This window comes from Boeremia exigua (genome assembly GCF_020726555.1).
Source record: "Boeremia exigua strain MPI-SDFR-AT-0100 chromosome Unknown C7974scaffold_3, whole genome shotgun sequence".
Lineage (NCBI taxonomy): Eukaryota > Fungi > Ascomycota > Dothideomycetes > Pleosporales > Didymellaceae > Boeremia > Boeremia exigua.
Window position 1 is genome coordinate 807,760 of NW_025763520.1, and position 12,823 is coordinate 820,582.

The window sequence follows — 12,823 nt, forward strand, 5'->3', positions numbered from 1 at the left end:
GAGAACGGCACCTGTCCGCTGTTCCCGGCGAAGATCAACCCAATGGCAGTAATCCGCATTGCTAAGCAGCAAACGCCATCCGCGGCCGGTGTGTATTTTACGTGATGCCATCCTCCGCGCATTGTGGTGCACGACATAGCGTGTGACGCCTATGAGTAACTGCAGTTAAAGGTCGTGAAGTTCACCGGAGAGCTGGGATGAGAACTCCGGCGAGAAGTCCGAGATTGTGGGGAACCCCATTGTTACGAATCCTACTCCGCAAAACCAGCAACTCGCCCGAAGAATCCGTTGCAAATGCACCAAGCTGGACTCTCAAGCTGCTTGCCAAATCACATCAAGCTAGTCTCCGCAACCGGCGCGCTTGTTGAGGGACTCATCGTTTCTCGGGCACATTGCCGATCTTCCGTTGCCACGACTTTTGTACTCATACACCGAATTCCACGCAAACCCAATCAATGAGAAGGAGCTAGGATTGCTGAAAGAAGAGCACGATGGCCGCCCACGACGTCGAGAAGGGAGCACTTGATGACGCCACGCCATCTCAGGAAGTCACCAACACCATAAACAACGTATACGCACCCAGCCACACGTCCTCGGAACACGAAATCGAAGAACAAATCGAAGAACAAATCTCGAGAATATCTACCCACGCGTCCCGCCACTCCCGCACCGTAAAGTCCAAGAATGCACTTACCAACCTCGCCAAAACTATCACAGCCCGCAGCAACGCCTCCGTCATCGACCCGGGCCCGCCTCCCGACGGCGGCCTGAAGGCCTGGACCCAGTCCTTCATGGGCCACTTCGTCGTCTTCAACACGTGGGGCCTGATCGCAACTTTCGGCGTGTTCCAGGCGCACTACACGCAGGACCTGGGTTTGGAGCCCAGCGCGGTGTCGTGGATCGGGTCGATGCAGATGCTGGGGCACTTCTCGCTGGGCATGTTCAGCGGGCGGCTGTTCGACGCGGGATATTTCCACTGGGTGGTGATCCCGGGGATGCTGCTCGCGGCGCTGGGCACCATGCTGACGAGCCTGTGCACGCAGTACTGGCACTTCTTCCTGGCGCAGGGCCTGATGACGGGGCTGGGGAGCGGGCTGCAGTTTGCGCCGACGATTAGCCTGGTCACGACGTATTTCAGCAAGAATCGGAGTGTGGCCCTGGCAATCATGGCGAGTGGGAGTGCCACGGGCGGGCTGGTGTATCCGACGATTGCGCGCCAGTTGATGCCCCGCATTGGGTTTCCGTGGACGGTGAGGGTAATGGGGTTTATGATGTTGGCGGTGGGCTCGTTGTATTGCTCGTTGCTCAAGCCGCGTCTGCCGCCGCGGAAGTCGGGGCCTTTGTTTGAGTTCGGTGCGTTCAAGGAGCCGCCGTATAGTCTGTTCCTGATTGGAATTTTCTTGATCGGACTGGGACAGTACTTTGCGTTCTACTACATCTCGAGTTTTGCGCTGGACATCTTGGATGTTCCTTACGCAACAAGTGTCAATGTTCTGCTTGTGCTCAACGGTGTTGGCGTGCTGGGGCGCCTGATTCCGTCTTACTTCGCAGACAAGTGGACGGGCCCGTACAATGTTCTGATACCGTTCTGTTTCATTTCTGCGATCGTCCTGTTCTTCTGGCCGTTGGTTCACAGCGAGGCTGGGCTCTATGGATGGGCTGTCTGCTACGGGTTCTTTGTAGCAGGCTTCCAGGGCATCTTTCCTGCAGTCTTGACGACCTTGACGAAAGACATGAGCCGGGTGGGAACAAGGAACGGTATGGGCTTTGCAATTATGGGAGTAGGCACGCTTGTTGGCCCGCCGATTGCAGGTGCACTGATTCAAAATAGTGGGGGTAGCTACCTTCCCGCACAGATGTTCGGAGGTGTGACAGTGTTGCTTGGAAGTTGTGTGCTGGTCATTGGGAGAACGGCGATCACTGGGTGGAATCTGAAAGTGAGAGCTTAGAGACTGAATCGTTCTGGACGAGACAAATTATTCCTTAATACAATGCTAGAACGCTTTCATGATCGCAAGGAACGATACTTAGTCTCCAGCCGCTAACACAGAACGCACATAACTTCAGAAGGAAAGATGCTAACGCTTCGCAATGCAGAACACCAACCACTCAACCCTTATATCCAGACACTTACTTGAGACGATCATCAGTCTGGTGTCGATAGGATACCATTCTCCACACCACGTAGAGCTTGTAGTGCGCGATCCAGCTCAGCCTCCTTGACCATCACTGTGCCAGCTCGCGCTGTACTAAGATAGCTCATCTCAACAGGCTCCTGGAATCCTTCAGAGGTTTCCCCAAGTAGGCGCCCTGCAACACCACACACGATACCCGTACTTTCCGCTGGCAGGTCGCGTAGGTCTAGAGAGATTGGGATGAGATATTCCTGCTTCGAGCCAAGCAAGACGTCTTGCGAAAAGTTCGGAAGCAGGGTGTGATCGATGAGGAGTGACGCAGGTTCGCTGTCAGCTAGCGTGAGGGATAAAAATTTCGGACACGGGGACGAGATGAGGCATTTGACCAACCCAAGGTGTAGCGCGTCCTCTGCAGATGTTGTCGAGCCATTGCTCTGGCTGTCTCGACGACTGCCACATTGAACGAGGCGAACCTTTGAATCGACTGTGGGTACGATGTTGCGGCGCTTCAGTGTGGCAAATGTGCGTGCCTGCAGTTCGGAGACGGTTGCTGGAGGCGGCGTCCCGGGTGGCTGAACTTCAAAAGTCGGCACTGACGATTTGCGGCTGTAGTGATCTGGATGAATGTACGACGAAGTCTGGTCCTCAAAACGTAGGCCGTTGTCTTCTAGAGCCTGGATGACTTTGTTGCGATAACGTGATGGTACTAGGATATAGTCTGAGTAGTAGCTCGTGATGAAAAAGATTGATCTATTGCTTGTCAGATCTGCTTCAAGGTCTTACTGGCGTCACACTCACATCCCAGCCAGAGCGAGAGGCCCGGTCAACTCCAGAACCCGGCGATCTGCGTCAAGACCCTCACCATCAATTTGCATCACCACAAAGTCTTCTGATGTGATTGCGATCTCGCTTCGCGCATCGGGGCCCAACAGACTCAGGACGGGAACGAAGAATTCATTGACAAGCTTCCGAGAGCAGACAATTGAGCACTCGACGGGCGTAACTGAGATGTTGATGAATGGTTGCTCATCGTCCCAACCATCAGGTGGTTGCACGGCGCCATTGCTGCCGTTGGAACTAGTGCCAACCGATGAGGACGGCAACACTAGCTGTAGCACGGACTGAAGAAAGTTACTGTAGAGATGTAACGGAATGTGAAGGAGTGCAAGTCGAGTGTCCTGAAATGCCAACATGTTAGCGAGTGGTCGGGAGAAGGACAAAGAATTTCATGGATATAAGACATGCGCCGTGCATCCGTGCATACGACCCGCGCAGCCATTCCAGGCAGGTATGATGCAGGGTGCGTTCTAACGCAAGGTACACAGCATTGACAGAAGATAAGGCACGTACCAAGAACTTGATGTTCGCACTCATCAACGACTGAGATGCATCCATGACGTGCAAGTACACGATAAGACTAGCCACTGGAAACAACCGGTAGCGTGGTTACGGGAAGTATGTGGGTACTTCTCGGATCGGCAAGAGCACGCTCGACAGGGCTGAGGCCAAGGCCGGGGAACGTAGAAGAAGAAGTCTGAACGGATGTCGATTGTCTGAAGCAAAAGCAATGCGGGCTTAAGCTGTATGATGTGTTGTGCAGTCCCAAGAACGGATCCTATCGGTTGATGTGTTCTTGTCCAACAGGCCAGTGGGAAGTATCGTTCTTAAACCCGAAATTCATTCCAATAGACAAATTGAACGTGTCACTCCAGAAGAGCGTACAATGGCCGAAAGTGACGGTGGGACGCTCGAGCTTTACGCGAAAGATTGGCTTCTTTCGAAAGCCAGCAGCGCGGGTGAGCGTACTGGGGTGAAGCAACAAGAAACGGGACCGCTGGAGCCGCTGTACTCTTCTTGGTGTTGGTGCGAACCAGGGCAATGCTCGTGGTCGGACTTTGACGTACAGTTGCGGCGTAGAAGCCCCCCTCTTTTGTGATTGGTCGGCAAGGTCCGAAGAAGTACAGCTCAATCTACCTTGCAGTTCGTGTCGAAGCGCTATGCGTAGAAGCGGGGCGTGGGGGCGACCTGCGTGTGGACGGGTTAGAGGCGGCTGAAGGCTGGACCCGTGCCTGCGCGTACTGCGGTTGCTTGCGTCGAAGAAGCGCAACAGGTCAGCACAAGATGAATGCCGGGCACAATGACGCGGAAGGCTAGAGCAAGAAGTCGGAAAGGTCCGAAATCTGGGTACGCCGGAGTTTTAATGAATCCGCACGTTAGTGTGGAGCAGATCTTTCATGATAGTCCTCGGGAGTTGGTGACTCGAACTTCGAGCCCCGAAATTTTTCCTTTCGAAGCATCGAGCTGGAAAAACCAGAGATAAGAGCAACGGCCACAAAGCGTCAACGCACAGTGAAGCAAATGACAACGGATTTGGCGACGATGGAAAGCCACAGTGCATCACCTTTGTTGTCGGTGCGGTCATGCAGCACTTCTCGATCTGGCAAGGATGGCCGTGCACCCATCGTGGTGCATGACAGTTGCCCTCGTTCTGACCTCATCTGTCAGCCCAAAGCCGCGTACCTGAGTACCTGGCGTGGAAAACGCCATTCGCTCATCAACATTGCACAGCATCTGACGCTTCATCCTACTTCGTATCGAGCGACTCCGCGCATTGGTGGCCATCCAAGGTCATCATGACGGAGGCCTCGCTTTTCTTGCCATCGAACCTCCCGAAACCCAATCGTTGTCACGCAGTCACAGCTGAGCACTGGCATGCAGCAGGGTGATGGGTTTGGAGGTGTGCATGAATCGTACGCACGTCCTTCGTCCTCCGCATGCGCAAGCAAGCCGAGCGCGACAGCGATACTAGCCGCCGCCATCGTGGACCCTGTTTCGCTGATCACTCTTCTCTCGACGTCGCGCCAGCGGAATTGCCTCAAAATACTCAAATTTCGTGTTGTCTGGTTGGAATCACACCATTTACCAGTAACAAGCCAAGGCACCCGATCCAGAGGTGTTTCCTTGACGGCTGTGCGACGTTGGCAGGCGCTACCCCGCAACTTCATCACCACCAACCGCTGTCTGTGCACTGGAGCTCAGCCATCTCACTGGTCAAGACAATATGACGTGCAGCAGACGGGAGGCCTACTTGGAGGCTCGCAGCACGATGCGATCAGAGCGGGCTTTGTCGAGTGGGAGTTGCAGCTGAACGACCCCCACGAATCCTAGCACACGTATATTGCAATATGAAGCGTCACGCAGCACCCATCACGCACCCAGACGTCTATAATTACAAGTCCGACGCTCGCTAATGGATCAGACGCGGCACGTTGGCTGCACCACTCGGCGCTGACCCCCTGCTCCAATTGAGAAGCACCCTATAGTCCGTGACCTCAGGCCAACTCGCACGGCAGATGACGCACGGTAGAGCAGACCAACCGAGAAGGACGTCGGTAAACTGCACCGAGCGACAGCCATGCAGTCCGCTAATATCGCGGGCATCAATACAGCGCTGTGCTCTTCACGTGACAAGATATCATTTCCCATTGAACATAGCGAACAGTTGTCACCAACAGAGCAACACCAGCAACTCCCCAACCAGACCCCTCAGCCATCCCATCGTACGCAGCAAAAACCCGTCCACAACACCATCACCACAGCAAAACCCACGAACCTACCCAATAAGGCAATTCCCCACATCCATCGAACGCAGCAAACCCGCAGGGCACCGGCCAAGAACCTACCGAATCGGGCAATCCCCTTCTCTGCACCCCTCGCCCACATGCATCGTCCTCCACCCACCCGGCCCGCCCGGCAAACGTAAAAAAGCCAAGTTGCCGCTTTGGGAAGGTTTGCGCATCTGTCGATGGCGGGCCGGCAAAGTGAACGGGGTGTGCACCAATCAGCGTGGGGTGCAGGCGAGCCTGTTAGGGCGTCGTCGCTTGGGCAACGGGTGCTTGGCGCGGTGGAGGGTTCATGGCTGCGGTGTGAGGTGAAGGAGAAGTGCGCTCTTCGTAGGGTGGGTTTGCAGGATGGCGTTTGTTTCTTTCGCTTTGAGCACGGGGCAATAGAACTGTATTCATAGTCTCAGGTTTGTCTGATAGTAAGGAAGGACATCGACTAATAGTCTACATACAGAGCACGCTGATACAAGCGAGCATGTCCATATCAATTCATAATTCATCATCATCAAAGTACCAACATATCCCAAGCCACCGCCTACCGTTCCCTCTTCACATACTGGTACTCGAAAACTTGCTTTCCCCCTTCCTTCCCCCCAACCCCACACTCCTCCCTCCCCCACTGCCGCATCAGCACCTTCCCCAGCAACTCCTTCTCGCCCGCCGCTCCGCGCTGCACCTCCTCCCACTGGCCGTCGCGGCGGCCCACGACGTGCCTTGCGCGCTCCTTCATCAGCTTGGAGAGTAGGTGCGACAGCTGCTCGTCCAGCGCGGCGTTGACGGCCGCGTGGTCGGCGGCCTGGGCGTCGAGGCGCGACTGGAGCGCGTGCAGTGCGGCGTCGTGGGAGCGGACGAGGGCAGCGGTGTCGGAGGCATGGGAGGCTTTGAGGGCTTTGAGGGCGGCGGCGTGAGACTCGGCGAGGGCGCGGAGAGCGGCGTCGTTTGGGTCGGCGGGCGGTGTGGGGTCCGCGTCGGCTGGGGGCGTGCGCGTGGGTTCTGCGCGCAGGGCGTCGAGCTCGGAGTGCAGTCGCGCGACGTCTTTCCGGAGGCGGGATTTCTCCTTGCGTTCCTGCGCGAGGAGGGCGCCTGTTTTGCGCACGGCGTCTTCGGCTTTGTCGCGGACGTCTTCGAGCATTGCCGCGTGGCATTCGATGAGGTCGTCGTGCTGCGATTTTAGTTCTCTGAATTTGGTTTCGGCTTCGGCTTTCAGGTCTTTTGTTCTGGTGAGCTTTTTCTCGATCTCGGCTACGCGGCGCTCTGTTTCTGCGTGCGCATCGATGAGGCGCTCGTTCGCGTCTCGAACATCCTGGGACAGTCGCTCTGCATCTGTGCGGGCGCTTCCACTCTCGCGGTGTGCATCTGCAAGTTGCGTGCGCAGTGTGGTGAGGCTTGTCTCGAGGCTGATGGTACGGCCCTGCGCTGTGCTGAGCTGACGTTCCAGGTCGTCTCTTTCCGCGGCATGCTGGGCAATGATCTGGTTTTTCGCAGTGAGCTCTGCTTGCAGCTGTTCGTCAACTGCCGACGTGCTGTCGACCTTTGACCCTCGGTCTGTAAGGGCGATGCGCTGAGTCTCGAGCTCGCCGCGCAGAGTCCGAAGACTGGCATTGAGGTCAATGTTCGTCTGGAACAGCTGTGCTTTTGCAGCGACATCGGCCTGTGAGCATTCGAGCGAAAACTGGGCGTCTTGAAGCTGTGCTTCGAGAGTCGCTATGCGAGAATGGTGGTCGTCTGCACGAGCGGCCTGGGCGTCTCGAAGCTGTGTCTCAAGGGACGCGATGCGGTGGCTATCTGCACGAGCGGCCACAGCCTCTGCGGTCGCACGTGCCAGATCTGCCTGGAGAGTGTCTGCGCGGATTTGTAGCAGTGCGAGCTTGTTCTGTAGCTCGGTCCTTTCTACGCCGGAGGTTTGCGTGAGGTGCTCTTGCTGCGCTTGAAGTGCTCGCGCATGGTCCCCGCGCAGCTTCTCTTCGAGCTGCTGCAGGCTTACGGCGTGCGCGTCTTCGACAGCCCTCAGGCGACTGTTGGCCGTGGCAGCAGAAGCATCCTGGCTAGCACGGTGCTCCTCAGACGCGCGCTCCAGGCGCGCAACGGCGTCCTTGTGCGTGTAGTTCTCGCTGCGGGCGGCCTCGAGCTCGTTCCGGGTGTAGGCGAGAATGGTCTCGAGCTCGGTGACGCGCGTGTCGTCGCGGGCGGCGGGCGAGGGGCGGACGACGGGGCGCTGGATGGGCTTGCGCGGGGCGTCGCAGTCCTCGACGGTGGCCTGCAGCGAGCGGGCCTTGGGCGGCGAGGGGCGCGGGACCTGCAGCGTGCTCGGGCGCGGGGCACGCAGAGGGCTGCTCGCAGGGGCAGGGGCGCGGGCTGGGGCGCGGGCGGGGGCGGGGACAGAGCTGGCCAGGGCGCTGCGGGCGGGAGTCATCGAGGCGGGGTGAGGTCGGGCGCTGCGGGCGGGCGTAACAGGGGCGGGGCTGGCCAGGGCAGCACGGGTGGGAGGAGCAGAGGCGGGCGCGGCGTCGGGCAGGGCGCTGAGGAAGCTGCGCACCTTCTCCTCGTTCGGCATGGAGCGCTCCGAGGCCGACGTGTCGGTGGCTCTGGCGGGCGGGCTGCCTCTGCGGCGCTTGTTGCGCGACACGGCGGCCGGGGGCGGCAGGTCGGCCGTCATCCAGTAGGTCATGTTCATGGTGAAGTCGTCCGGGCCCTCGACGTCGCTGGTGGCCACGCGGTCCACGCGCGGCTCGAAGCTGCCCTCCAGCGCGGCCGACTCGAACGTCGAGTCCAGCCCCAGCGCGTCCAGGTCCATCTCGTACTGCGAGCCGTCCTCGGAGCTGCTGCGCGACGCCGGGCTGCGGTGCGGGGAGCGCGTGCGCGTCGGGCTGGCCGTGTACGACGAGTGTGTGCGCGCCATCGCTCGCTACATGCGGACGCTGCTCGCGGGCGTCGCTGGCGTCGCTGGTGCAAAGTAAGAATGGCCGTGTTGTTGTGTGGAGGGTGAAGTAAACAGTCGGCAGCGAGTGGAGCCCGGCGCGTCACGAAGCGCGCTAGATCACACCCCTGGCTTTCCTGCGCACGACACATACTGCATCGTCCTCGACATGGCCTCCACAGCATGCCTGTCTGCCCAGCGGCGTTTGGCCATGCATGCTCTGGCCAGACAGCCCCGCTTTGTCTTTGCTGGTCATGCATGCTCGTCCTTCTTCACACAAGGCTCGGGACAGCTTTCACACCCTGCACCGCACCGGACTCATGCTTCGCTCCCATTCATCAGACAGAGATTCAGGGGAAGACTACTTGTTTTCGATATCTCCGCACCTCGTTGTCCACCTGATAAATTGTCACGTGCTGTTTTCTGCTCGGGTTTCCCATCCGCCGCCATTGAGGAAGACTTACGCAACCTCTTCGAGGAGTCTGGTTTCTGCGTGTCTGTTGCATTATTTCCTTCTGGTTTCTGTCATCACTGACATACATCAGGCAAGACGTTTTCATGCTATACAGGCCTGACACTGCTCTCAGTACACGCCACGCTACGCTCATACTTGCAGATGATGATGCGGCCCAGGCTGCAATTCGCGAGCTTGATGGCGCACCTTTGTTTGACGAAAGAATAGAACTTGAACCATTATCGGGCCCTTTCCTTGTACCACCTTACAGATATTTTGAATCGACATTGGACCAGGGTTGGACAGCCGGCAAGTCCTCCGATCCACTGCATTGGGAACGACGACCGCCTCCGCTACAACGTCCGAGAAACATTTGGAAGCCTTATCGCGAAGGACGAGTAGTAGCTTTAACTGCAGGTTGTGAGTTCGATCTTTTTGACATGTATGAATTGTTTCACAACTACGACGTGGACTGTTTGTCGGGTTGTTTTCGTACTGGTCAGAGCGAAGAATATCGCAACATGATACATTTTGCCACTAGGAAGGAAGCAGATGAGGTTATACAATTATTTGATAGGTCTACTTTGTGGGGTAGCCGGTGTAGGGTGTCACGCTGGCAAATCCCCTTGAGATTCCTTGGGAATTCGTGGGACAACGGACCAAAAGGAGGACATTGGTCTGGACGAGACCAAGGCAGCGCTGCTGGAACCAATTTTCAAAGCGTACGTTTCTTACGATACGGGCCGTATCGCAAGCTGGTAGAGCTACTTCCATGCTAACTCTGTGGTGCAGATGCAGGATGAATTAATGGCGAAAGCCATTCTTGGAAAGAACGATCGCAAGCTTTGGGTTCCAACACACACCTACTGATGACCCGGCGCCTCAAGGCATCTTCGCACGACATCAACATCATCAATATCATCAACGCTGTTCACTGTATCGCCCCACTGGTTACACCGGAGACTGGAAAGCAGCATCGCACACATGACAACATACCCTGATCACTCGCCGTCAGCACCCACAACGCGTACCAGGTTTACTACGGCCACTCGCCCCTCCACCTCACCACCGCCTCCTTCCCCCCACCAAACACCTACGCTCCATCCCAGGGAACCCACCCACCTAAGCCATCCCCCGCCCCAACAGCGCCCCAGACGACGCCCCCCCGATCTCACCCGATACGTCCTCGTCTCTCCGGCACCAGCACCGCCACCGGGCCACCGCCCCCGCCGGCGTCGGCACGCGCCTCCCACGAGTGTGCGCGACCGTGTCGACCACGGACACAGCTCCACCGCGGATTGTGCTTGGTTGCGGTGCTGGCTGCACGTCGCACGTTCGCGGTCTCGCGGCTGTAGAGTTTGCGGGGTTGATAGGGGGTTCTGGAGGGGGTTTCGGCGGTGGAGAAGGGAGAAGGGAGAAGGGAGAAGGGAGAAGGGGGAAAGGGGAGCGTGGGGGCTGTGAGGTATTTTCGTTCTTGCAATCTGTTGTGTGCTGTATGGGATGTACGCTGTCTTGGCGGGTGGAGCTTGTGAAGCGCTCTGGGATTGCACTGTGGAGTCTTTGCATTGCACACGTCTTTCAAGAAGACTTGAGACGCTTGGCGCGTGCGTTCTTGACGCGCCTGTACGATACACAGTGCAGCTTGGATGCGCGGATGCGGAGTAGAGAGCTCTGCAGTGTATCTGAGGACGTTGTTTGCTCACACGCTACCGTGTTATGCGTCGTGTCGAGGGAAGGATGGGGCACAGCGTTGTCAAGTGTGAATTCAACGTTGCTGTTGAGCAATACTATTGGTATGTAGTGTCGGTGAGGACAATGTCTTGACCACGCGAAATATAAACAGTAATGGGTGTAGCGCCTGTTGAAGGCCCGGCGCTGTTGAAAGGCCACATGCAACCAACTCCAGCAACGCAACGCAACGCAACGCAATACGCGACCGCCCCTTTTCCCCAAACAACTTCCTGCAGAGTGATGAACTCCGCGCCTGAACGCCGTCCCATGCCAATCGTGGTACATCTCATACACATATCAAGCGCCGCAGTAGCGACCGTGGAGGGAAGGACCCCTACTTCCTATTGATGAGGCTGAGGAACTCCTCGCGGGTCTTGGCCGCCGAGCGCATGGCGCCCAGCATGCAGCTGGTGGTTGTAGTGGCGCCGGTCTTCTGCACGCCGCGCATGACCATGCAGAAGTGGCTAGATTCGACGACGACGGCGACGCCTTGGGGCTGCAGCATCTCGGAGAGCGCGAGCGCGACTTGCTTGGTCAGGCGCTCTTGGACTTGCAGGCGGCGCGCGAACATCTCGGCGATGCGGGCGAGCTTCGAAAGACCGATTACGCGGCGGTTGGGGATGTACCCGATGTGCATCTGAGGGGAGTTAGATGTAGTCAGGAAGCAGCGTGATTCAGGGACTCACCTTTCCGGTGAAGGGGACGAGGTGGTGTTCGCACAGCGAGAAGATCTCAATGTCCTTCACAATGACCAGCTCGTCGTGGTCCTCGTGGAAGACGGCATTGTTGACAATGTCGCGCAGGTTCTCCTCGTAGCCCTTGGTGAAGTACAGCATGGCCTTCGCATAGCGCTCTGGTGTGTCGAGCAGACCCTCGCGGTCGGGATCCTCGCCGAGACACTCCAGCATCGTCCTCACGGCACCAGACAGCTTCTTGAGGTTTTCTGCCTTCTCCTCCTCGGTGGCCTCCTTCCTGCTCCGTGTGCCTTTGCTGGGCCAACTAAGCCCATCGAAGTCGATTGTGGGGTGCTGTGTGTAGGGGCTGGCGGCGCGGCTGGTCGCCAATGGTGTCGGCGCCTCGTAGCGGCGTTCTGTGTCTGCTTCACCGTTCTCTGTGATGTGTTTGCCGTGCGCACTGGCGCGGTCGGCGTCGGCAATGGCGCTTTTGACGCCATCCGGGAAGTAGCCGCTAGGGCCGTCGAAGTTCACTATCTGGCGGCCGCGCTCTGACAGTTGGATGGCGTGGTGGAGGCTCTCGCGCTCTTTCTGATCGCGCGACTTGACCGACTGCCGCAGAGGCGAGCTGTTGTGCGGTTGCGAGCTCCCATTGACGTGCGCGGGAATGGCGGTAGGCTTGGTTTGGTCGTCCATTGTTGCTGCGGGGAAATTTTGCGCGAAAGATTCTGGAGGGGAAAGGGCTATGGGGGTCGACTAGGTCTTTCACGGTATGATGGCGTGCTTATGAAGAGAGAGCAGCACGGGTGCCTGGTTAGCAGAGTCAGCTCTGGCGCATGCTGGGTCGGAGACATGGCGACGAGCGCGGGACCCGTGAGCCATATTCGAATAACTTTCTCCGACCGAAAGCGCGTTAGTCGGCCGATGACGCTGGTTCGCCCGGCGCAGACGCAGGAGCCGCCGAACGAAGGCACGGTCACGGGGGTCTCACGCGGCGGTAGGATCGAGCAGGAACGCCGACTCCAGCACCACGACACCACCAGCACCACCACCCGCCGCAGCCCATCGCCGTTATCGCCGCGCCCGACGCAGGTATGTGACTGACTCTGCAGAGCGCCTCTTCTCGCCTCGATATTTACAGTGCCGTCGCTAGAATGGCAAAGTCGCTCAGGCCGCCCTGAGGGCTCGTAGCGCGAGTGCCTCTCGGCTCACCGCTACCACCACTGCAGTCGCTTTGACTTCCTTCAGCCTGCACAATGCAATACTGCCGTCATACTGCGCGCCTCGAC

The 12,823-nt window shown here is 57.9% G+C and overlaps 6 protein-coding genes across 6 annotated transcripts; 3 read left to right on the forward strand and 3 right to left on the reverse strand.

The window, feature by feature from the left end:
* The first annotated feature begins 115 nt into the window (after positions 1–115).
* Positions 116–1,997, forward strand: C7974DRAFT_387675 (major facilitator superfamily domain-containing protein). Its single transcript, XM_046141194.1, has one exon. It carries the CDS (start codon positions 492–494, stop codon positions 1,947–1,949), a length of 1,458 nt encoding a protein of 485 aa, XP_046000020.1. The 5' UTR covers positions 116–491; the 3' UTR covers positions 1,950–1,997.
* Positions 1,998–3,459, reverse strand: C7974DRAFT_387676 (ACT domain-containing protein). Its single transcript, XM_046141195.1, has 2 exons — positions 2,934–3,459; positions 1,998–2,885 (listed from the first exon to the last, which is right to left on the reverse strand). Exons 1-2 carry the CDS (start codon positions 3,326–3,328, stop codon positions 2,147–2,149), a joined length of 1,134 nt encoding a protein of 377 aa, XP_046000021.1. The 5' UTR covers positions 3,329–3,459; the 3' UTR covers positions 1,998–2,146.
* Positions 3,460–6,111: 2,652 nt separating this feature from the next.
* On the reverse strand, positions 6,112–8,657 carry C7974DRAFT_448827 (uncharacterized protein; the record flags this gene model as incomplete). The annotated part of the gene is made up of 2 exons (XM_046145682.1): positions 6,112–8,113; positions 8,237–8,657. The coding sequence occupies 2 exons, from the start codon at positions 8,655–8,657 to the stop codon at positions 6,294–6,296; spliced, it is 2,241 nt and encodes a 746-aa protein (XP_046000022.1). The 3' UTR covers positions 6,112–6,293.
* Positions 8,658–8,844: 187 nt separating this feature from the next.
* Positions 8,845–9,908, forward strand: C7974DRAFT_373291 (uncharacterized protein; the record flags this gene model as incomplete). The annotated part of the gene is made up of 2 exons (XM_046140093.1): positions 8,845–9,170; positions 9,221–9,908. The coding sequence occupies 2 exons, from the start codon at positions 8,845–8,847 to the stop codon at positions 9,906–9,908; spliced, it is 1,014 nt and encodes a 337-aa protein (XP_046000023.1).
* Positions 9,909–10,010: 102 nt separating this feature from the next.
* C7974DRAFT_124652 (uncharacterized protein) lies at positions 10,011–10,892 on the forward strand. Its single transcript, XM_046135228.1, has one exon. The coding sequence runs from the start codon at positions 10,114–10,116 to the stop codon at positions 10,588–10,590; it is 477 nt and encodes a 158-aa protein (XP_046000024.1). The 5' UTR covers positions 10,011–10,113; the 3' UTR covers positions 10,591–10,892.
* On the reverse strand, positions 10,893–12,471 carry C7974DRAFT_124651 (GTP cyclohydrolase I). Its single transcript, XM_046135227.1, has 2 exons — positions 11,547–12,471; positions 10,893–11,497 (listed from the first exon to the last, which is right to left on the reverse strand). The coding sequence occupies exons 1-2, from the start codon at positions 12,228–12,230 to the stop codon at positions 11,195–11,197; spliced, it is 987 nt and encodes a 328-aa protein (XP_046000025.1). The 5' UTR covers positions 12,231–12,471; the 3' UTR covers positions 10,893–11,194.
* Positions 12,472–12,823: the final 352 nt, after the last annotated feature.

Excerpts from the sequence above, each read along its gene's own strand:
- C7974DRAFT_387675 (XM_046141194.1), top strand. The coding sequence starts at position 492 with ATGGCCGCCCACGACGTCGAGAAGGGAGCACTTGATGACGCCACGCCA.
- C7974DRAFT_387676 (XM_046141195.1), bottom strand. The coding sequence starts at position 3,328 with ATGTTGGCATTTCAGGACACTCGACTTGCACTCCTTCACATTCCGTTA. Across the intron at positions 2,886-2,933 it reads CCTCTCGCTCTGGCTGGGAT|ATCAATCTTTTTCATCACGA; the intron begins GTGAGTGTGACG and ends GACAAGCAATAG.
- C7974DRAFT_124652 (XM_046135228.1), top strand. The coding sequence starts at position 10,114 with ATGACAACATACCCTGATCACTCGCCGTCAGCACCCACAACGCGTACC.
- C7974DRAFT_124651 (XM_046135227.1), bottom strand. The coding sequence starts at position 12,230 with ATGGACGACCAAACCAAGCCTACCGCCATTCCCGCGCACGTCAATGGG. Across the intron at positions 11,498-11,546 it reads TCGTCCCCTTCACCGGAAAG|ATGCACATCGGGTACATCCC; the intron begins GTGAGTCCCTGA and ends AACTCCCCTCAG.